The sequence below is a fragment of the Oncorhynchus gorbuscha genome, linkage group LG19 (assembly GCF_021184085.1).
Source record: "Oncorhynchus gorbuscha isolate QuinsamMale2020 ecotype Even-year linkage group LG19, OgorEven_v1.0, whole genome shotgun sequence".
In the NCBI taxonomy this organism is placed as follows: Eukaryota; Metazoa; Chordata; class Actinopteri; order Salmoniformes; family Salmonidae; genus Oncorhynchus; species Oncorhynchus gorbuscha.
In genome coordinates this window covers 45,841,245-45,865,188 of record NC_060191.1, presented here as the reverse complement: position 1 = coordinate 45,865,188, position 23,944 = coordinate 45,841,245, and the positions used below count along the sequence as shown (strand labels likewise).

Genomic DNA, 23,944 nt, shown 5'->3' with positions numbered 1-23,944 from the left:
GTAACACTGTCTACCATAGTGATGTAACACAACAGTAACACTGTCTACCAGAGTGATGTAACACAACAGTAACACTGTCTATCATAGTGATGTAACACAACAGTAACACTGTCTTCCATAGTGATGTAACACAACAGTAACACTGTCTACCATAGTGATGTAACACAACAGTGATACTGTCTACCATAGTGATGTAACACAACAGTAACACTGTATTCCATAGTAATGTAACACAACAGTAACACTGTCTTCCATAGTGATGTAACACAACAGTTAAACTGTCTTCCATAGTGATGTAACACAACAGTAACACTGTCTTCCATAGTGATGTAACACAACAGTGATACTGTCTACCATAGTGATGTAACACAACAGTGATACTGTCTACCATAGTGATGTAACACAACAGTTAAACTGTCTTCCATAGTAATGTAACACAACAGTGATACTGTCTACCATAGTGATGTAACACAACAGTTAAACTGTCTGCCATAGTAATGTAACACAACAGTTAAACTGTCTACCATAGTGATGTAACACAACAGTTAAACTGTCTTCCATAGTGATGTAACACAACAGTGATACTGTCTACCATAGTGATGTAACACAACAGTAACACTGTCTTCCATAGTGATGCAACACAACAGTTAAACTGTCTACCATAGTGATGTAACACAACAGTGATACTGTCTACCATAGTGATGTTACACAACAGTAACACTGTCTACCATAGTGATGTAACACTGTCTACCATAGTAATGTAACACAACAGTAACACTGTCTACCATAACGATCTAACAGAACTGTAACACTGTCTACCATAGTGATCTAACAGAATTGTAACACTGTCTACCATAGTGATGTAACACAACAGTAATACTGTCTACCATAGTGATCTAACAGAACTGTAATACTGTCTACCAAAGTGATGTAACACAACAGTAATACTGTCTACCATAGTGATGTAACACAACAGTAATACTATCTACCATAGTGATGTAACACAATAGTAACACTGTCTACCATAGGGATGTAACACAACAGTAATACTGTCTACCATAGTGATGTAACACAATAGTAACACTGTCTACCATAGGGATGTAACACAACAGTAATACTGTCTACCATAATGATCTAACAGAACAGTAACACTGTCTACCATAGTGATGTAACACAACAGTAATACTGTTTACCATAGTGATTTAACACAATAGTAACACTGTCTACCATAGGGATGTAACACAGCAGTAATACTGTCTACCATAATGATCTAACAGAACAGTAACACTGTCTACCATAGTGATGTAACACAACAGTAATACTGTCTACCATAGTGATCTAACAGAACTGTAATACTGTCTACCATAGTGATGTAACACAACAGTAATACTGTCTACCATACTGATGTAACACAACAGTAATACTGTCTACCATAGTGATGTAACACAATAGTAACACTGTCTACCATAGGGATGTAACACAACAGTAATACTGTCTACCATAATGATCTAACAGAACAGTAACACTGTCTACCATAGTGATGTAACACAACAGTAATACTGTTTACCATAGTGATTTAACACAATAGTAACACTGTCTACCATAGGGATGTAACACAACAGTAATACTGTCTACCATAATGATCTAACAGAACAGTAACACTGTCTACCATAGTGATGTAACACAACAGTAATACTGTCTACCATAGTGATGTAACACAACAGTAATACTGTCTACCATAGTGATCTAACAGAACTGTAATACTGTCTACCATAGTGATGTAACACAACAGTAATACTGTCTACCATAGTGATGTAACACAACAGTAATACTGTCTACCATAGTGATGTAACACAACAGTAATACTGTCTACCATAGTGATGTAACACAACAGTAATACTGTCTACCATAGTGATGTAACACAACAGTAATACTGTCTACCATAGTGATGTAACACAGTAATACTGTCTACCATAGTGATCTAACAGAACTGTAATACTGTCTACCATAGTGATGTAACACAACAGTAATACTGTCTACCATAGTGATGTAACACAACAGTAATACTGTCTACCATAGTGATGTAACACAACAGTAATACTGTCTACCATAGTGATGTAACACAATAGTAACACTGTCTACCATAGTGATGTAACACAACAGTAATACTGTTTACCATAAGGGCCAGTGTAAGACTACAGGAATGCTGTAGTTATCTTTAGTTTGTTATCTTATCTTAAACACACCCAAAAAAGACATGTTCCTCTCTGTACACACACACACGGCTTACAGTAAAGTGTATCTCCGTTAGTATTGAACAGCTCCATGAGAAAGATGGCTTGTCAGTGTTTTTAATAGACAGAGAACAAACATGATACCTGGCTGATATCAGGCTTGAGGCATTAAACCGGCTCTCCTGAGGCTCATCCTGTTTATTAAACTGTGTCCCAAATAGCACCCTCTTCCCTATCTAGCTAGTGCACTACTTTTGATGAGAACCCTGGTCAAATATATAGGACTATATAGGGACGTGGATTTTATCACAGTCTGGCTGGAGAGAGAATAGCTGCTATCAAAACTCAGGAGTCTAATATCACTGAATGCTTTAGGTTCAATAGTAGTGTTCCTCCCTGTTTGACCACAACTAGTGCAGTGGGGTTTATGTGTTGAGTAGTGCCGTGATGTTGTATGTACAGTAACATAGACTGTGTGTGTAATGTAACGCATGTTGGGTTGTGTGGTGTGTGTTATTTTGTCCCTTGTATGTATTGTTGTTTGTGTACATTGTGTTTTCATGCTGCTGGCTGCCTTTATCCTCTACTCACCCTGTGTGTGTGTGTGTGTGTGTGTGTGTGTGTGTGTGTGTGTGTGTGTGTGTGTGTGTGTGTGTGTGTGTGTGTGTGTGTGTGTGTGTGTGTGTGTGTGTGTGTGTGTGTGTGTGTGTGTGTGTGTGTGTGTGTGTGTGTGTGTGTGTGTTACTGTATGTGTTACTGTATGTGTACTGTGTGTGTTTTCATGCTGCTGGGTGCCTTTCCCCTCTAGCCCTGCCTGTGTGTCTGTGTGTTCTGACAGGCCCTGGAAAGTGAGTTCGTGTCATGTCAGCTGCATCAGTGGGTTGACCTTATTTTCGGCTACAAGCAGCGCGGGCCTGAGGCGGTGCGCGCCCTCAATGTCTTTCACCACCTGACCTACGAGGGTTCCGTCAGCCTGGACAGCATCACTGACCCCGCCCTCAGAGAGGTACGCCTTGACACGACACGCTACGATACGCACGTCACTGTCACCATGGACACCAAACCCCACCCCTCCCATCTAACCAGCTCCACCATAGATAGATAGTGCTGCTTCTGCCTGGGTTCAGTTCAGTTAATTTATTTGGTAATTCACAGGAATTTGTCTTTGTTAAACCATAATCATTTACAGACAACAGGACATAGACGACAACAACCACATAAAACACATATAGAGTACACACAGATATGGGTTTACAGTATAGTTGTTGCAAATACATGATCAATACAGTACAAAGTCAAGGGTAGCTTTATTTACTATCTCTCATTCACTCCATTTACAATTGACATTATTCTTTACTACTCCTATATTACTGCAGACCCACTCACTCACTCACTCACTCACTCACTCACTCACTCACTCACTCACTCACTCACTCACTCACTCACTCACTCACTCACTCACTCACTCACTCACTCACTCACTCACTTACACCCAGGTCAATGAATGTTAGTCTGAAGTGTTGTTTGATATACATCATCAAGGGCTCATCTAGTGAATAGACATGGGAGTGAATCCTCTCATTTACATTTAATTAATTGACGAGATCTGAACTGTTCTCTGAGCGACAGGAAGCTGTGAATAGCTTAATTGCAGAGAGAGAGAGGGGAGGGGTAGAATGGGAAGAAGAGAGAAACCGAGGTAGAGAGGGAGGTAGAGAAAGAGAGGGAGGTAGAGAGCGCGAGGAAGAGGAGGTAGAACGAGAGGTAAAGAGGGAGAGGAGGAGGTAGAGAGAGGGTGGTAGAAAGAGAGGGTGGTAGAGAGAGCAAGATGAGGAGGTAGAGAGGAAGGTAGAGAGAGAGCAGGACATTGAGGGAGAGGGAGGAAGAGAGAGAGGGGGAGGAAGAGAGAAGTAGAGCGAGGGAGAGAGTGAGGGAGGTAGAGAGAGAGGGAGGTATAGAGAGAGAGACAAGGAGGTAGAGAGAGGGAGGGAGTGGAGGAGGTAGAAGGAGAAGGAGGTAGAGCGGGAGAGGAGGTAGAGAGAGGAGTAAAGAGAGCGAGAGGAGGAGGTAGAGAGAGAGGAAGGTAGAGAAAGAGAAAGCAGGAGAGCGAGGGAGAGGAGGAGAGGTTAGTATAGATAGGGAATGCGAGGGAGATAGATAGGTTGAGAGCTGAGACTACAGTACACCAGTAACAGCTGGCAGGCAGCAGCAGTGTGGTGTTTCCAGTGTGATCTCCTCTCCCTGTGATATCCACCATCTGTCGTCTGCAAAACAACTCATTTATATCCCGTCACTTCCCGGGCCGCCTTTATCTATCAAGTGACCACTATGCAAATCACTCAGCTGCCTAATTACCAAACAATATGCACAACGGCTTTGCTTTTCATTATTTCCTCTCATGCTTTTTCAGACAATGGCAATTATTGGAGTCATCCGGCTGTGAGGTTTTGGAAGCTGTCTGTCTGCCACCCTGCAAGGCGATAGTGTTGGGATGGGAGCTGACTGTGTAGCTTCATACTGCCTAATGGTGGTGACCAGTTGATGTTGTCTCCTTTCTGACATGTGTATGTTGGAGGGAGGACTTAGCTCAGCTAAATGCAACAGATATGATAAGTACTAATGAAGGTATGCCTGAATACCTTGAGTCCTTCGTCAGATCCTCTTATTCTTACTCCATAGCAGGTGAATAATTACTGACTGTCATTTACTCAGAGACAGAAACCTAAGGTCAAGTCTGCAAAACAACAAATTCATCTGTGAGAGATAATACGTAGCTCAAGGAAGAAAGTTTCAATGCTTCAGACAATAGACCTTCTATCTCAAGCACTACAATTAACATAAACCTGCATCCCACATGGAACTCTATTCCCTACACAGTGCAGTACTTTTGAGCAGAGCCCTGTGGAAAAGGCTGCCTTTTGGGACACATCCCAAGGATAGATTTGGCTGATAATGGTGGAAGTGGTGGGATCCTGTGTATTGGTGTAAATAAGGTGGCAGCGGTGGGATCCATGTGTGGAGCTGCTCCCAGTCAAAGGATCCCAACATGGTTCAATTTCAGCTGACCCACCAGCCAGTCAGCCAGCCAGCCTGTCAGTCAGCCAGCCATCCTATCAGTCAGCCAGAGAGCCTATCAGTTAGTCAGTCAGCCAGGCTATCAGTTAGTCAGTCAGTCAGCCTATCAGTTAGTCAGTCAGTCAGCCTATCAGTTAGTCAGTCAGTCAGCCTATCAGTTAGTCAGTCAGTCAGCCTATCAGTTAGTCAGTCAGTCAGCCTATCAGTTAGTCAGTCAGTCAGCCTATCAGTTAGTCAGTCAGTCAGCCTATCAGTTAGTCAGTCAGTCAGCCTATCAGTTAGTCAGTCAGTCAGTCAGCCTGTCAGTTAGTCAGTCAGTCAGCCTATCAGTTAGTCAGTCAGTCAGCCTATCAGTTAATCAGTCAGTCAGCCATTCTGAGTGGATGTGCTGATTGGTTCCAGAACTTTCTGAGGTGTGCTGATTGGCTCCAGAACATTTTAGGATGTGTTGATTGGCTTCAGGCAGGTACTGGTTCGTACCTGTCTGACAGGTGCAATCGCAGGTCTGACATTAACCACTGCAATTATGGCATTAAAATGTCAAGGAATTAGAAAGTCAGAATGAGAGATAATCATTCCTCTGACTAGGTGTCAGATTAGACTGGCTGATGGCGGCTGCTGTTACATGTGTCCGGGCCACCCGGGCCGTGGTTGGCTAAGACAAGCGTCCGGGCCGTGGTTGGCTGAGGGCACAGTGACAGGTCTACTGGGCGCGCTGCTGGAACAGCAGTCCTACTGCAGCCTTGATGTCGATCCTGACAGCCTTCTCATATGGAAAACATGACAGCAGCCCCCTGATACAGACCCTGCTGTATCACTCAGACACAAACAGACAAATTATTCATCAGTGAGGCTGTTCTCCTGCAGACAGCCAATCACACAGCCTCCAGTTAGAAGGCCCGTTACTGCCTATTGAAGGGACAAACAACATGGGGGGATGTGTGCTAGCCCAATGAAGGTGTTCTCCTGCAGACAGAAGCTTTGAAGCTGCTTTCATTATGCTTACCGCAGTCACCTAGCCGTAGTAGCAGCACTGCCATGCTGGTGTTTAAATAGTTGACCTCAACTAGAAGAAGATCCCTTGATAAGCTATACATAACTTAATAGACACAGATTCCTGGTGATGGTAGCTGTGGTTGTGACAACATTGTTAGAGACAAGCCGGGGTAGTTTCTACATACGGTAGTTCACATGTCAACTCAGAGACGGTCATTCCCAGAGACCCTTCAGGCTAACTTCTGTCTGTGGTGAAAGGGTTACCTACAGCCAGTCCACACAGGCTCATCTCAAAGTCACTTACATTGTTCCAATGACAATGGGGAATGTTAACTTCATAACCTCACAACAAGGTTTTAGTAGTGTAAGAAAGGATGGAATTCAAAACATATCTTTTGTCTTTGTGTGGGTGCGGGTGGTGCCTTGGTTAAAGTTTGTGCGTCAATGTTTCTTATGGATCCTTTAGAATGTAATTATATGATAATTAAGAACTACAGTCATCACACTTCCAGAGGAAAACTCTGGTCTCAACTACGCAGAGAAACACAATCTATTAGTATGAGCCATCCGTGTTGATTTGGTGTGTGGAGCATTCATTCATTCATTCATTCATTCATTCATTCATTCATTCATTCATTCATTCATTCATTCTATGTGGGTGAAATGTGATGCATACCTGATGAACAGGAGTTCATTAGTTCCTACTTCCCAGGTACAATGAGTCAGTACTATACCGCACATTATACCTGTCTGTCTGATGTCCATCCCCCTGCCCGCACGCCCGTCTGTCCGCCCCCCTAGGCCAGGTGATAGCTGCTGATACACCTGTGTGTTCATCCAGGCAGGTTGCTTGATGCTGCGAGCTACATCAGCAGATAGTTACGCAATAAGTGCCACTTATCAGCCAAAAGACAAGCAGGGCCTTAAAGCAGGCGGTCCGTAAATGAATGAACTGCCTGTTAAGTCTTCTAGATGGCTGTTGAGATACAGGTGACGTTCTGACACACCGACCGCAGAGAGGATTAGCGCTATTGGCATGTTGTTGTGATGGTCGGGAGAAAACATGCACTTCAGATAACCTTCAATCTCTCTGCTCTCTGTCTCTGCTCTCTCTCTCTCTCTCTCTCTCTCTCTCTCTCTCTCTCTCTCTCTCTCTCTCTCTCTCTCTCTCTCTCTCTCTCTCTCTCTCTCTCTCTCTCTCTCTCTCTCTCTCTCTCTCTCTCTCTCTCTCTCTCTCTCTCTCTCTCTCTCTCTCTCTCTCTCTCTCTCTCTGCTCCCTGCTCCCTGTCTCTCTCTCTGCTACCTGTCATTTCAATTCAATTCAAGGGCTTTATTGGCATGGGAAACATGTGTTAACATTGCCAAAGCAAGTGAGGTAGATAATATATAAAGTTAATATATAAAGTGAAATAAACAATAAAAATTCTCTCTGTCTCTCTCTCTCTCTGTCTCTCTCTCTCTCTGCTCTCAGTCTCTCTCTCTCTCTGCTCTCTTTGTCTCTCTCTGTGCTCCCTGTCTCTCTCTCTGCTCCCTGTCTCTCTCTCTGCTCTCTGCTCTCTGTCTCTCTCTGCTCTGCTCTCTCTCTGCTCTCTCTTTCTCTCTCTGCTCTCTCTCCCCCGCTCTCTCTGCTCTCTTTGTCTCTCTCTCTGCTCCCTGTCTCTCTCTCTGCTCCCTGTCTCTCTCTCTGCTCTCTGCTCTCTGTCTCTCTCTGCTCTGCTCTCTCTCTGCTCTCTCTTTCTCTCTCTGCTCTCTCTCCCCCGCTCTCTCTGCTCTCTCTCTCTCTCTGCTCTCTCTCTCTGCTCGCACTCTTTCTTTGCCTATAGAAACATAGCAGTTGTACACAGTCAACGTTCTACAGGAGAACCAAAATAATTATTCTGTACATTTTTTCTGATGTCTTCCACATGGCCCTCTGGTTCTTTCTGATCTCTGGATCAGATTTCGCTATGTGAACAGACATGGTGACCCTGACCCCAGCCCTCACCTAAAATAGCTAGGTTATTACTTGACTGACTGCATAGTAAAGAACCACTGACTGATAATGGTTGCCAAATGTGCTCGCCGCTCGACGACTCATGGGAAACATCCACTGGTGTCCCACAATGTTCAACTGACCAGGGGGCTTAACCTCTCTGGTGCTATGCATGATGGGAAGTGACCTGGGGATTGTGGGTAGATGGTCCTGGCTAAGGATCACCTTCTACCCAGAACATATTGCTCCCACTATGGCATTTGGTTGCCAATAGAAGCTGTAGAGCTCCTCCCAGCTGCCCACTGCACTGAGGCTAGGTAACACGGTCACCACCAATAAATCCATGATTATCGAAAACTTCAACAAGCATTTCTCAACGGCTGGCCATGCCTTCCGCCTGGCTACTCCAACCTCGGCCAACAGCTCCCCCCCCCCGCAGCTACTCGCCCAATCCTCTCCAGGTTCTCCTTTACCCAAATCCAGGTAGCAGATGTTCTGAAAGAGCTGCAAAACCTGGACCCGTACAAATCAGCTGGGCTTGACAATCTGGACCCTCTGTTTCTGAAACTATCCGCCGCCATTGTCGCAACCCCTATTAACAGCCTGTTCAACCTCTCTTTCATATCGTCTGAGATCCCCAAGGATTGGAAAGCTGCCGCAGTCATCCCCCTCTTCAAAGGGGGAGACACCCTGGACCTAAACTGTTACAGACCTATATCCATCCTGCCCTGCCTATCTAAGGTCTTCAAAAGCCAAGTCAACAAACAGGTCACTGACCATCTCGAATCCCACCGTACCTTCTCTGCTGTGCAATCTGGTTTCCGAGCCGGTCACGGGTGCACCTCAGCCACGCTCAAGGTACTAAACGATATCATAACCGCCATCGATAAAAGACAGTACTATGCAGCCGTCTTCATGGACCTTGCCAAGGCTTTCGACTCTGTCAATCACCATATTCTTATCGGCAGACTCAGTAGCCTCAGTTTTTCTGATGACTGCTTTGCCTGGTTCACCAACTACTTTGCAGACAGAGTTCAGTGTGTCAAATCGGAGGGCATGCTGTCCGGTCCTCTGGCAGTCTCTATGGGGGTGCCACAGGGTTCAATTCTCGGGCCGACTCTTTTCTCTGTATATATCAATGATGTTGCTCTTGCTGCGGGCAATTCCCTGATCCACCTCTACGCAGACGACACCATTCTATATACTTCCGGCCCGTCCTTGGACACTGTGCTATCTAACCTCCAAACGAGCTTCAATGCCATACAACACTCCTTCCGTGGCCTCCAACTGCTCTTAAACGCTAGTAAAACTAAATGCATGCTTTTCAACCGTTCGCTGCCTGCACCCGCACGCCTGACTATCTCACTGATCACCCCTAAAGCCAACACCTCATTTGGCCGCCTTTCGTTCCAGTTCTCTGCTGCCTGTGACTGGAATGAATTGCAAAAATTGCTGAAGTTGGAGACTTTTATCTCCCTCACCAACTTTAAACATCTGCTATCTGAGCAGCTAACCGATCGCTGCCGCTGTACATAGTCTATCGGTAAATAGCCCACCCATTTTTACCTACCTCATCCTCATACTGTTTTTATTTATTTACTTCTCTGGTCTTTTGCACACCAATATCTCTACCTATACATGACCATCTGATCATTTATCACTCCAGTGTTAATCTGCAAAATTGTAATTATACGCCTACCTCCTCATGCCTTTTGCACACAATGTATATAGACTCTCTTTTTTTTCTTCTACTGTGTTATTGACTTGTTAATTGTTTACTCCATGTGTAACTCTGTGTTGTCTGTTCACACTGCTATGCTTTATCTTGGCCAGGTCGCAGTTGCAAATGAGAACTTGTTCTCAACTAGCCTACCTGGTTAAATAAAGGTGAAATAAAAAATAAAATAAAAAAGATACTGAGTGGTGTGTACTGTCTAGTACCTTGTGTGTGTGCATTTGCTCTCTGCCTTTGTTCCAGGCCCAATAACATGGACATGGGGCCTGCTGCAGTCCTAGCATCATGTCAGTCCAGGTTAGCGTCAGTGTGGAGGGTCCCGGGATGGGAATGGTTAACTGAAGCATGTTAATAGGGAAAGGGTTGTCTCTTCCATACTAACACTTGGATGACTCTGCAGACTGAGAGGGGAGGAAATGGGGAGAAAGGGGGGAGGACCTAGACGAATTGTCAGTGCAGGCTGAGAGGGGAGGACCTAGACGAATTGTCAGTGCAGGCTGAGAGAGGAGGACCTAGATGAATTGTCAGTGCAGGCTGAGAGGGGAGGACCTAGACTAATTGTCAGTGCAGGTTGAGAGGGGAGGACCTAGACGAATTGTCAGTGCAGGCTGAGAGAGGAGGACCTAGATGAATTGTCAGTGCAGGCTGAGAGAGGAGGACCTAGATGAATTGTCAGTGCAGGCTGAGAGGGGAGGACCTAGACGAATTGTCAATGCAGCCTGAGAGGGGAGGACCTAGACGAATTGTCAATGCAGCCTGAGAGGGGAGGACCTAGACGAATTGTCAGTGCAGGCTGAGAGAGGAGGACCTAGATGAATTGTCAGTGCAGGCTGAGAGGGGAGGACCTAGACGAATTGTCAATGCAGGCTGAGAGGGGAGGACCTAGACGAATTGTCAGTGCACCCCTCTCGTCCCTCTACACCCCTCCTTGGAGGCACGGCTGAGTTAGGATTTGCTTGCATTGTCAACTAACGCATTGACCCATCACTTTGATGATTATTGATAGTGACAGCAGTATCTCTCTTCCTCTCTCTCATCTCTCCTCTCTCTGTCTCCCTCTCTCTCTGTTCATTCTCTCCTCCCTTTCTCCTCCCCCTTTCTCTGTCTCTCTGTTGACCCTCTCCCCCTCTCTATCACTTTCTCCCCTGCTCTGCCCCTCTCTATTGCTGTCTCTCCCCTGCTCTCCCCCTCTATATCGCTCTCTCCCCCTCTCTATCGCTCTCTCCCCCTCTCTATCGCTTTCACTCTCCCCTCTCTATCGCTGTCCCTCCCCTTCTCTCCCCCTCTATATCGCTGTCTCTCTCCTGCTCTCCCCCTCTCTCTCCCCTCTATCACTGCCCCCCCCATCTCCCTCTCTATCCTCTCGCTCTCTTCAGGCGATGGAGCAGCAGATTCTGATTGTTGGACAGACTCCGTCTCAATTGCTCATCGAGCCTCATCCTCCTCGCAGCTCGGCCATGCACCTGGTGAGACACACGGCATGCTGGGAAAATTGTTTCCACTGCGTCTCTTGTCTATCTGAGTGCTTGCGTGTGTGTCCATGAAAGTGTGTCTCTGCATTCATGTGTGTGTGTGTGTTTGTATGTTGTGTTTTTGGTGTGTGTGGTGATCCCATCTCTCCATGGTGAGAGAGAGAAGATGTTGTCAGTAGGTTTCTCTATGCTCTCTTTTCTACCATGTTCTCCGCTCCTTGTACCCACTCCACATTCCAACTCTCATGTATGTCTGTATTCATGCAGGCTGCAAGAACCAGGACTAAAAGGTAGAAATGTGCAATGAAAGCATCAGGAGTCAACACAGAGAATACATTTACATTTTACAAGCAGTTTTATCATTAAATATCAAAACCATAACAATACCAACGCCTTTTACTCATTACCAGAAAATAACTGCCACCAACAGATTTCCCATTGAATGAGCTGTTGGTGTCTGTTGTGTAGAGCAGAGGAAAGTGTGTCCCCTACTGGCCCAGTTCTACCACAGCAGCCAGGTGCTTTTTGCTATCCCCATACAGTCAACTTAACTGAGAGCCACGTTTTCATAGTGCCAAAGAATTGTGCAAAGTGCAAAAATTATCTAAATGATTTAGCACTAGGAAAATGTTGCCCTGACCGTGTTTGCAAGTGAAGACACATGCACATGGATGGACAACCCTTGTCCCTGATGTTTCATGTACTAACCATCTGACATAACAACTCCATCTGATGTTTCTAACCCCTGTCTGTCTTTCTGTGTGTCTGCCTGTATGCCTATGTGTACAGTATGGCTCTTCTCCCTTCTTCCTCCTCTCCCCCTCTTCCTCCCTTCTCCTCCCTACCATTCACTTTCTCCTCCTTCCTGTCCTCCTCCTCCCTCCTGTCCTCCTCCTCTGTCATTCTCCTCTTCCTCCTCCTCCCCCATCTTCCTCCTCCCTTCCCTCCTATTCCCCCCTCCTCCCCTGTACCCTCCCCTCCCCTCCTCTTCCCTCCTTTCCTCTTCCCTCTCCTCCTCCCTCCTGTCCTCCTCCCTACCCTCTCCCCACCTCCCTTTCCTCCTCTCCTCTCCTCTCCTCCCTCCTCCACCATGTACATGCAGCTCCTCCGTGTCTGAACCCTGTTTTACCTCCACACTAATACCTCTCTCCATTCTGTCCCCTTCTCTCTCATCCTCCTCCATCCTGCCATCCTCCACACTCCTTGTCTTCTTCTCTCTTCTACTCAATAGTGTTTCCTTCCCCAGAGTCCTCTGATGTTCAAGGACCAGATGCAGCAGGATGTGATCATGGTGTTGAAGTTCCCCTCCAACTCCCCGGTGACACACGTAGCAGCCAACACCCTGCCACACCTCTCTGTCCCTGCCGCTGTCACCGTCACCTGTAGCCGACTGTTCGCTGTCAACCGCTGGCACAACACCGTCGGTGAGTGGACTACACACACACAGACGCCAGAACACACAGGCCAGAACACACATACATACACACACACACACACTCACAGGCCAGAACACATATGCTCTTGTAAAACTAATTGCGTGTTCCACCACATGTGCTACCTACCACAGCAGTGGCCCTGTAAAACCCCTCCATACCAACGAGGGAAAGTATATGCACTACAGCTGTTCAGGTCTGTAGCAGCCTGGGTCTGTAGCACAGCCTGGGTCTGGAGCACAGCCTGGGTCTGGAGCACAGCCTGGGCCTGGGTCTGTAGCAAAGCCTGGTGAAGAGAGTCTGAGTATTTCCACATATTGGTCCTCAGGCATGTGTGAACAACATTACCCACCAACACTCCAAGGAACACACACACACACGCAGGCGCACAAACACATACACATATACGCACGCACAAACGCAAACACACACACACACACACACATACACACTTCTCAGAAACCAAACTCACCTCAGGGTCAAGGGTCACTGCAAAGCTTACTGGGAAATTAGGCTGCGACTGCACCACATTCTCCTCACACTTCCACATCTGTCACTGGAGCACACACTCATCACACACACACACACACCCGAGTTGAGTACCTGAGTGGAGCCTTACATTCTGTCGTTAATGACCACAGCTGCAGCTCCAATGTTTTTCTGTTGGAGAGAAGAAAAGTGTTCTGGGTTCCAACAATAATGAGCAGAATAATAAGGGCTTCATATTCCCAGCATGTTGCTGTGTTTCTGCCCTCCAGTCTCTCTCCAGGGGATCATAGCTCTACTCAGCCTGACAGTCAGGAACTGAAATCAATAAGCTTCATGGAAACCTTCATGAACCAACCTCTAACCATGGAGCAGTTGCTTAGGGGGGTGTGTGTGTATGTGTGTGTATGTGTGTGTGTGTGTGTGTGTGTGTGTGTGTGTGTGTGTGTGTGTGTGTGTGTGTGTGTGTGTGTGTGTGTGTGTGTGTGTGTGTGTGTGTGTGTGTGTGTGTGTGTGTGTGTGTGTGTGTGTGTGTGTGTGTGTGTGTGTGTGTGTGTACATGCGTGCGTGATATATAAGTGTGTGTGTGTTTCCAGGTTTAAGAGGAGCGCCAGGTTACTCCCTGGAACAGGCCCACCACCTGCCCATAGAGATGGACCCTCTGATTGGTGAGTGTAACCCTGAGGCCAGGCCAGACCATTGTATTGAATTCTAACTAAAGTTATCCTTCTGTGTGTGTAGCCAACAACACCGGGAATAACAAGCGTCAGATCACAGACCTGGTTGATCAGAGCATCCAGATCAACACACACTGCTTCGTGGTTACCGCCGACAACCGCTATATCCTGGTCTGTGGCTTCTGGGACAAGAGCTTCAGAGTCTACTCTACTGAGACAGGTAAGACTAACTACCATGGTACTACTATAGTACCACCATAATACTACTGTCTACACACATAGGTTTATATAATAATACTGTCTCTGTGCTGCAGGTAAGCTGACCCAGATAGTGTTTGGCCACTGGGACGTGGTGACGTGTCTGGCCCGGTCAGAGAGCTACATCGGGGGAGACTGCTACATCGTGTCAGGGTCCAGAGACGCTACTCTGCTACTGTGGTACTGGAGCGGACGACACCACATCATAGGAGACAACCCCAACAACAGTAAGTCAGACCACAAACCCAAACGATGCTGGGCCAATTGTGCGCCGCCCTATGGGACTCCCAATCAAGGCCGATTGTGATACAGCCTGGAATCGAACCAGAGTCTGTAGTGACGCCTCTAATACTGCGATGCAGTGCCTTAGACCGTTGCGCCACTCGGGAGCCCCCTGTGTAAAGAGAAGAAGCTCTTCATATCAGCTCAAAGGAATTACACCACCTCATAGTGGAGCTGGGGTTTATAAAGGTAGATTATTATATTACAAGTAACATTCTTTGATCAGCTGTGAAACTCCTGGTTTCCATTCTGGTATTGAATAATGGACAGAGATTAGGAGCGGGGCTGGTGCCAGAACCAATCAGTTGGACGGGCATTTGTTTTCTATATGCAGGCCCGTGTTCTTTTCTTCAAATGTTGTTAATGTGTGTTATAACAAAGACCATTGGTTGCTCGTGAGTTTCAAGTTTGTTGAAGCTTACAATTTATCCTACTATTTCTCTACCTATCTACGTGCCAGTTATTTTATTTTGATATGCACATTTTCGTGGAACACTTTCACTTTAATAGATAACGTTTTTGTTTCTGAAAATCATTTTCATTTGGTTAATCGTAAAATTCTGAGTGAAGATAATAAAATTTTTAAAAATGCAACTAATGCAAGAGCACCAGTCTCTGTCATATGGACACACCATACACTGTGATCCATTGGCGGCTTAAGTAATTAGAGCAGCAGTAGGCCAATAACTTCCATCATCAACTAAGTCAAATGGAAACGGCTGAAACTGACAAATAAAAACAGTAGAAAATATCCTGATGAAAATGTTTTTTTTTTCATTCGCATTAATCTTTCTACTCTGACTGTCCGCCTCCCTTTCTATCTGTCTCGACTTGAGCTAGTTAAGTGCAACATTGTGTCAACTCAGTAGGTTACGTGCTCAGGCGTTTTCCCCCTCAACGTTATCAGGACAGAGAAACCACACACATGCTCATTGTTCACATGGAGGAGTCCAAACAAAAGACAATGAAAAAATTGGCAAAATTCCCATTGGTTATTTAATAAAACAAAACTTGTTTCTCACAAGTGTAGCAGGTTGTGAACTCTGCCGACAACGTTTCCACTCTGAGAATGAGAACGATAAATACTGAAATACATGCGTTAACAGAAATGTACAGTGCCTTGCGAAAGTATTCGGCCCCCTTGAACTTTGCGACCTTTTGCCACATTTCAGGCTTCAAACATAAAGATATAAAACAGTATTTTTTGGGGAAGAATCAACAACAAGTGGGACACAATCATGAAGTGGAACGACATTTATTGGATATTTCAAACTTTTTTAACAAATCAAAAACTGAAAAATTGGGCGTGCAAAATTATTCAGCCCCCTTAAGTTAATACTTTGTAGCGCCACCTTTTGCTGCGATTACAGCTGTAAGTTGCTTGGGGTATGTCTCTATCAGTTTTGCACATCGAGAGACTGAATTTTTTTCCCATTCCTCCTTGCAAAACAGCTCGAGCTTAGTGAGGTTGGATGGAGAGCATTTGTGAACAGCAGTTTTCAGTTCTTTCCACAGATTCTCGATTGGATTCAGGTCTGGACTTTGACTTGGCCATTCTAACACCTGGATATGTTTATTTTTTAACCATTCCATTGTAGATTTTGCTTTATGTTTTGGATCATTGTCTTGTTGGAAGATAAATCTCCGTCCCAGTCTCAGGTCTTTTGCAGACTCCATCAGGTTTTCTTCCAGAATGGTCCTGTATTTGGCTCCATCCATCTTCCCATCAATTTCAACCATCTTCCCTGTCCCTGCTGAAGAAAAGCAGGCCCAAACCATGATGCTGCCACCACCATGTTTGACAGTGGGGATGGTGTGTTCAGGGTGATGAGCTGTGTTGCTTTTACGCCAAACATAACATTTTGCATTGTTGCCAAAAAGTTCAATTTTGGTTTCATCTGACCAGAGCACCTTCTTCCACATGTTTGGTGTGTCTCCCAGGTGGCTTGTGGCAAACTTTAAACGACACTTTTTATGGATATTTTTAAGAAATGGCTTTCTTCTTACCAAACTTCCATAAAGGCCAGATTTGTGCAATATATGACTGATTGTTGTCCTATGGACAGAGTCTCCCACCTCAGCTGTAGATCTCTGCAGTTCATCCAGAGTGATCATGGGCCTCTTGGCTGCATCTCTGATCAGTCTTCTCCTTGTATGAGCTGAAAGTTTAGAGGGACGGCCAAGTCTTGGTAGATTTGCAGTGGTCTGATACTCCTTCCATTTCAAAATTTTCGCTTGCACAGTGCTCCTTGGGATGTTTAAAGCTTGGGAAATATTTTTGTATCCAAATCCGGCTTTAAACTTCTTCACAACAGTATCTCGGACCTGCCTGGTGTGTTCCTTGTTCTTCATGATGCTCTCTGCGCTTTTAACGGACCTCTGAGACTATCACAATGCAGGTGCATTTATACGGAGACTTGATTACACACAGGTGGATTGTATTTATCATCATTCGTCATTTAGGTCAACATTGGATCATTCAGAGATCCTCACTGAACTTCTGGAGAGAGTTTGCTGCACTGAAAGTAAAGGGGCTGAATTTTTCAGTTTTTGATTTGTTAAAAAAGTTTGAAATATCCAATAAATGTCGTTCCACTTCATGATTGTGTCCCACTTATTGTTGATTCTTCACAAAAAAATACAGTTTTATATCTTTATGTTTGAAGCCTGAAATGTGGCAAAAGGTCGCAAAGTTCAAGGCGCTGTATGTAACCAAATGACAGGGATGAATAGAACATTTACTAGGCCTACTGGTTACATATGCATTAAGAAATTGATTTTTTTTAAACAATCAAAAAAATTCACACAATGAACAATGTGCAAGAATTGACAGGAGACAGCTGAGCACATTCTGGAGAGTTGAGTGCATGCATTCTGGAGAGAGACGCCTGTGCATTCTGGAGAGAGACGCCCGTGCATTCTGGAGAGAGACGCCCGTGCATTCTGGAGAGAGACGCCCATGCATTCTGGAGAGAGACGCCCATATCTTCTGGAGAGAGACGCCCATATCTTCTGGAGAGAGACGCTCATGCATTCTGGAGAGAGACGCCCGTGCATTCTGGAGAGAGACGCCCGTGCATTCTGGAGAGAGGCGCCCATATCTTCTGGAGAGAGACGCCCATGCATTCTGGAGAGAGACACCCATGCATTCTGGAGAGAGAGACGCCCATGCATTCTGGAGAGAGAGATGCCCATGCATTCTGGAGAGAAACGGCCATGCATTCTGGAGAGAGAGACGCCCATGCATTCTGGAGAGAGAGACGCCCATGCATTCTGGAGAGAGACGCCCATGCATTCTGGAGAGAGACGCCCATATCTTCTGGAGAGAGACGCCCATATCTTCTGGAGAGAGACGCTCATGCATTCTGGAGAGAGACATCCATGCATTCTGGAGAGACCTCCATGCATTCTGGAGAGAGGCGCCCATATCTTCTGGAGAGAGACGCCCATGCATTCTGGAGAGAGACGCCCATGCATTCTGGAGAGAGACGCCCATGCATTCTGGAGAGAGACGCCCATGCATTCTGGAGAGAGACGCCCATGCATTCTGGAGAGAGACGCCCATGCATTCTGGAGAGAGACGCCCATGCATCCTGAGGAGAGACGCCCATGCATTCTGGAGAGAGACGCCCGTGCATTCTGGAGAGAGACGCCCGTGCATTCTGGAGAGAGAGACGCCCGTGCATTCTGGAGAGAGAGACGCCCGTGGATTCTGGAGAGAGAGACGCCCGTGGATTCTGGAGAGAGAGACGCCCGTGAATTCTGGAGAGAGAGACGCCCGTGGATTCTGGAGAGAGACGTCCATGCATTCTGGAGAGAGAGATGCCCATGCATTCTGGAGAGAGACGCCCATGCATTCTGGAGAGAGACGCCAATGCATTCTGGAGAGAAACGCCCATGCATTCTGGAGAGAGAGACGCCCATGCATTCTGGAGAGAGAGACGCCCATGCATTCTGGAGAGAGACGCCCATGCATTCTGGAGAGAGACGCCCATGCATTCTGGAGAGAGACGCTCATGCATTCTGGAGAGAGACATCCATGCATTCTGGAGAGACCCCCATGCATTCTGGAGAGAGACGCCCATGCATTCTGGAGAGAGAGACGCCCATGCATCCTGAGGAGAGACGCCCATGCATTCTGGAGAGAGACGCCCGTGCATTCTGGAGAGAGACGCCCGTGCATTCTGGAGAGAGACGCCCGTGCATTCTGGAGAGACCCCCATGCATTCTGGAGAGAGACGCCCATGCATTCTGGAGAGAGAGACGCCCATGCATCCTGAGGAGAGACGCCCATGCATTCTGGAGAGAGACGCCCGTGCATTCTGGAGAGAGACGCCCGTGCATTCTGGAGAGAGACGCCCGTGCATTCTGGAGAGAGACGCCCGTGCATTCTGGAGAGAGACGCCCGTGCATTCTGGAGAGAGAGACGCCCATGCATTCTGGAGAGAGAGACGCCCATGCATTCTGGAGAGAGACGCCCATGCATTCTGGAGAGAGACGCCCATGCATTCTGGAGAGAGAGACGCCCATGCATCCTGAGGAGAGACGCCCATGCATTCTGGAGAGAGACGCCCATGCATTCTGGAGAGAGACGCCCATGCATTCTGGAGAGAGACGCCCGTGCATTCTGGAGAGATACGCCCGTGCATTCTGGAGAGAGACGCCCGTGCATTCTGGAGAGAGAGACGCCCGTGCATTCTGGAGAGAGAGACGCCCATGCATTCTGGAGAGAGACGCCCATGCATTCTGGAGAGAGACGCCCATGCATTCTGGAGAGAGAGACGCCCATGCATCCTGAGGAGAGACGCCCATGCATTCTGGAGAGACACGCCCATGCATTCTGGAGAGAGAGACGCCCATGCATTCTGGAGAGAGAGACGCCCATGCATTCTGGAGAGAGACACCCATGCATTCTGGAGAGAGAGACGCCCATGCATTCTGGAGAGAGAGACGCCCATGCATTCTGGAGAGAAACGCCCATGCATTCTGGAGAGAGAGACGCCCATGCATTCTGGAGAGAGAGACGCCCATGCATTCTGGAGAGAGACGCCCATGCATTCTGGAGAGAGACGCCAATGCATTCTGGAGAGAGAGACGCCCATGCATTCTGGAGAGAGAGACGCCCATGCATTCTGGAGAGAGACACCCATGCATTCTGGAGAGAGAGACGCCCATGCATTCTGGAGAGAGAGACGCCCATGCATTCTGGAGAGAGACGCCCATTCATTCTGGAGAGAGACGCTCATGCATTCTGGAGAGAGACGCCCATGCATCCTGAGGAGAGACGCCCATGCATTCTGGAGAGAGACGCCCATGCATTCTGGAGAGAGACGCCCATGCATTCTGGAGAGAGATACGCCCGTGCATTCTGGAGAGAGACGCCCGTGCATTCTGGAGAGAGAGACGCCCATGCATCCTGAGGAGAGACGCCCATGCATTCTGGAGAGAGACGCCCGTGCATTCTGGAGAGAGACGCCCGTGCATTCTGGAGAGAGAGACGCCCGTGCATTCTGGAGAGAGAGACGCCCGTGGATTCTGGAGAGAGAGACGCCCGTGGATTCTGGAGAGAGAGACGCCCGTGCATTCTGGAGAGAGAGACGCCCGTGCATTCTGGAGAGAGAGACGCCCGTGGATTCTGGAGAGAGACGTCCATGCATTCTGGAGAGAGAGATGCCCATGCATTCTGGAGAGAGACGCCCATGCATTCTGGAGAGAGACGCCAATGCATTCTGGAGAGAAACGCCCATGCATTCTGGAGAGAGAGACGCCCATGCATTCTGGAGAGAGAGACGCCCATGCATTCTGGAGAGAGACGCCCATGCATTCTGGAGAGAGACGCCCATGCATTCTGGAGAGAGACGCTCATGCATTCTGGAGAGAGACATCCATGCATTCTGGAGAGACCCCATGCATTCTGGAGAGAGACGCCCATGCATTCTGGAGAGAGAGACGCCCATGCATCCTGAGGAGAGACGCCCATGCATTCTGGAGAGAAACGCCCGTGCATTCTGGAGAGAGACGCCCGTGCATTCTGGAGAGAGACGCCCGTGCATTCTGGAGAGACCCCCATGCATTCTGGAGAGAGACGCCCATGCATTCTGGAGAGAGAGACGCCCATGCATCCTGAGGAGAGACGCCCATGCATTCTGGAGAGAGACGCCCGTGCATTCTGGAGAGAGACGCCCGTGCATTCTGGAGAGAGACGCCCGTGCATTCTGGAGAGAGACGCCCGTGCATTCTGGAGAGAGACGCCCGTGCATTCTGGAGAGAGAGACGCCCATGCATTCTGGAGAGAGAGACGCCCATGCATTCTGGAGAGAGACGCCCATGCATTCTGGAGAGAGAGACGCCCATGCATCCTGAGGAGAGACGCCCATGCATTCTGGAGAGAGACGCCCATGCATTCTGGAGAGAGACGCCCATGCATTCTGGAGAGAGATACACCCGTGCATTCTGGAGAGAGACGCCCGTGCATTCTGGAGAGAGGGACGCCCATGCATCCTGAGGAGAGACGCCCATGCATTCTGGAGAGAGACGCCCATGCATTCTGGAGAGAGACGCCCATGCATTCTGGAGAGAGACACCCATGCATTCTGGAGAGAGAGACGCCCATGCATTCTGGAGAGAGGGACGCCCATGCATTCTGGAGAGAAACGCCCATGCATTCTGGAGAGAGAGACGCCCATGCATTCTGGAGAGAGAGACGCCCATGCATTCTGGAGAGAGACGCCCATGCATTCTGGAGAGAGACGCCAATGCATTCTGGAGAGAGAGACGCCCATGCATTCTGGAGAGAGAGACGCCCATGCATTCTGGAGAGAGACACCCATGCATTCTGGAGAGAGAGACGCCCATGCATTCTGGAGAGAGAGACGCCCATGCATTCTGGAGAGAGACGCCCATTCATTCTGGAGAGAGACGCTCATGCATTCTGGAGAGAGACGCCCATGCATCCTGAGGAGAGACGCCCATGCATTCTGGAGAGAGACGCCCATGCATTCTGGAGAGAGACGCCCATGCATTCTGGAGAGAGATACGCCCGTGCATTCTGGAGAGAGACGCCCGTGCATTCTGGAGAGAGATGCCCATGCATTCTGGAGAGACACGCCCATGCATTCTGGAGAGAGACGCCAATGCATTCTGGAGAGAGACGCCCATGCATTCTGGAGAGAGAGACGCCCATGCATTCTGGAGAGAGACGCCCATGCATTCTGGAGAGAGAGACGCCCTTCTGGAGAGAGACACCCATGCATTCTGGAGAGAGAGACGCCCATGCATTCTGGAGAGAGACGCCCATGCATTCTGGAGAGAGACGCCCATTCATTCTGGAGAGAGACGCTCATGCATTCTGGAGAGAGACATCCATGCATTCTGGAGAGACCTCCATGCATTCTGGAGAGAGACGTCCATATTTTCTGGAGAGAGACGCCCATGCATTCTGGAGAGAGACGCCCATGCATTCTGGAGAGAGACGCCCATGCATTCTGGAGAGAGACGCCCATGCATTCTGGAGAGAGACGCCCATGCATTCTGGAGAGAGACGCCCATGCATTCTGGAGAGAGACGCCCATGCATTCTGGAGAGAGAGATGCCCATGCATTCTGGAGAGAGACGCCCATGCATTCTGGAGAGAGACGCCAATGCATTCTGGAGAGAAATGCCCATGCATTCTGGAGAGAGAGACGCCCATGCATTCTGGAGAGAGAGACGCCCATGCATTCTGGAGAGAGACGCCCATGCATTCTGGAGAGAGACGCCCATGCATTCTGGAGAGAGACGCCCATGCATTCTGGAGAGAGACGCTCATGCATTCTGGAGAGAGACATCCATGCATTCTGGAGAGACCCCCATGCATTCTGGAGAGAGACGCCCATATCTTCTGGAGAGAGACATCCATGCATTCTGGAGAGAGACGCCCATGCATTCTGGAGAGAGACGCCCATATCTTCTGGAGAGAGACGTCCATGCATTCTGGAGAGAGACGCCCATTCATTCTGGAGAGAGACGCCCATGCATTCTGGAGAGAGACACCCATGCATTCTGGAGAGAGAGACGCCCATGCATTCTGGAGAGAGAGACGCCCATGCATTCTGGAGAGAGAGACGCCCATGCATTCTGGAGAGAGACGCCCATGCATTCTGGAGAGAGACGCCCATGCATTCTGGAGAGAGACGCCCATGCATTCTGGAGAGAGACGCCCATGCATTCTGGAGAGAGACGCTCATGCATTCTGGAGAGAGACATCCATGCATTCTGGAGAGACATCCATGCATTCTGGAGAGACCCCCATGCATTCTGGAGAGAGACGCCCATATCTTCTGGAGAGAGACGTCCATGCATTCTGGAGAGAGACGCCCATGCATTCTGGAGAGAGACGCCCATATCTTCTGGAGAGACGTCCATGCATTCTGGAGAGAGACGCCCATGCATTCTTTAGAGAGACGCCCATGCATTCTGGAGAGAGACACCCGTGCATTCTGGAGAGAGACGCCCGTGCATTCTGGAGAGAGACGCCCATGCATTCTGGAGAGAGAGACGCCCATGCATTCTGGAGAGAAACGCCCATGCATTCTGGAGAGAGAGACGCCCATGCATTCTGGAGGGAGAGACGCCCATGCATTCTGGAGAGAGACGCCCATGCATTCTGGAGAGAGACGCTCATGCATTCTGGAGAGAGACGCCCATGCATTCTGGAGAGAGAGACGCCCATGCATTCTGGAGAGAGACACCCATGCATTCTGGAGAGAGACGCCCATGCATTCTGGAGAGAGAGACGCCCATGCATTCTGGAGAGAAACGCCCATGCATTCTGGAGAGAGAGACGCCCATGCATTCTGGAGAGAGAGACGCCCATGCATTCTGGAGAGAAACGCCCATGCATTCTGGAGAGAGAGACGCCCATGCATTCTGGAGAGAGACGCCAATGCATTCTGGAGAGAGAGACGCCCATGCATTCTGGAGAGAGAGACGCCCATGCATTCTGGAGAGAGACACCCATGCATTCTGGAGAGAGAGACGCCCATGCATTCTGGAGAGAGAGACGCCCATGCATTCTGGAGAGAGACGCCCATTCATTCTGGAGAGAGACGCTCATGCATTCTGGAGAGAGACGCCCATGCATCCTGAGGAGAGACGCCCATGCATTCTGGAGAGAGACGCCCATGCATTCTGGAGAGAGACGCCCATGCATTCTGGAGAGAGATACGCCCGTGCATTCTGGAGAGAGACGCCCGTGCATTCTGGAGAGAGAGATGCCCATGCATTCTGGAGAGACACGCCCATGCATTCTGGAGAGAGACGCCAATGCATTCTGGAGAGAGAGAC

At 48.2% G+C, this 23,944-nt stretch overlaps 1 protein-coding gene across 7 annotated transcripts in view; it reads left to right on the top strand.

The window, feature by feature from the left end:
* Positions 1-23,944, top strand: part of LOC124005234 (neurobeachin-like) — a 418,832-nt gene that overhangs the window by 365,802 nt on the left and 29,086 nt on the right. For 4 of the 7 annotated variants that reach the window (XM_046314299.1, XM_046314297.1, XM_046314295.1 and 1 more), the window contains 6 exons: positions 3,073-3,240; positions 11,389-11,478; positions 12,716-12,908; positions 14,000-14,071; positions 14,145-14,300; positions 14,395-14,565. In XM_046314299.1, coding sequence (XP_046170255.1) covers positions 3,073-3,240; positions 11,389-11,478; positions 12,716-12,908; positions 14,000-14,071; positions 14,145-14,300; positions 14,395-14,565 — 850 coding nt within the window. The remainder of the gene's footprint in view (positions 1-3,072; positions 3,241-11,388; positions 11,479-12,715; positions 12,909-13,999; positions 14,072-14,144; positions 14,301-14,394; positions 14,566-23,944) is intronic. The other 3 variants (XM_046314300.1, XM_046314296.1, XM_046314294.1) reach the window with 1 other exon arrangement.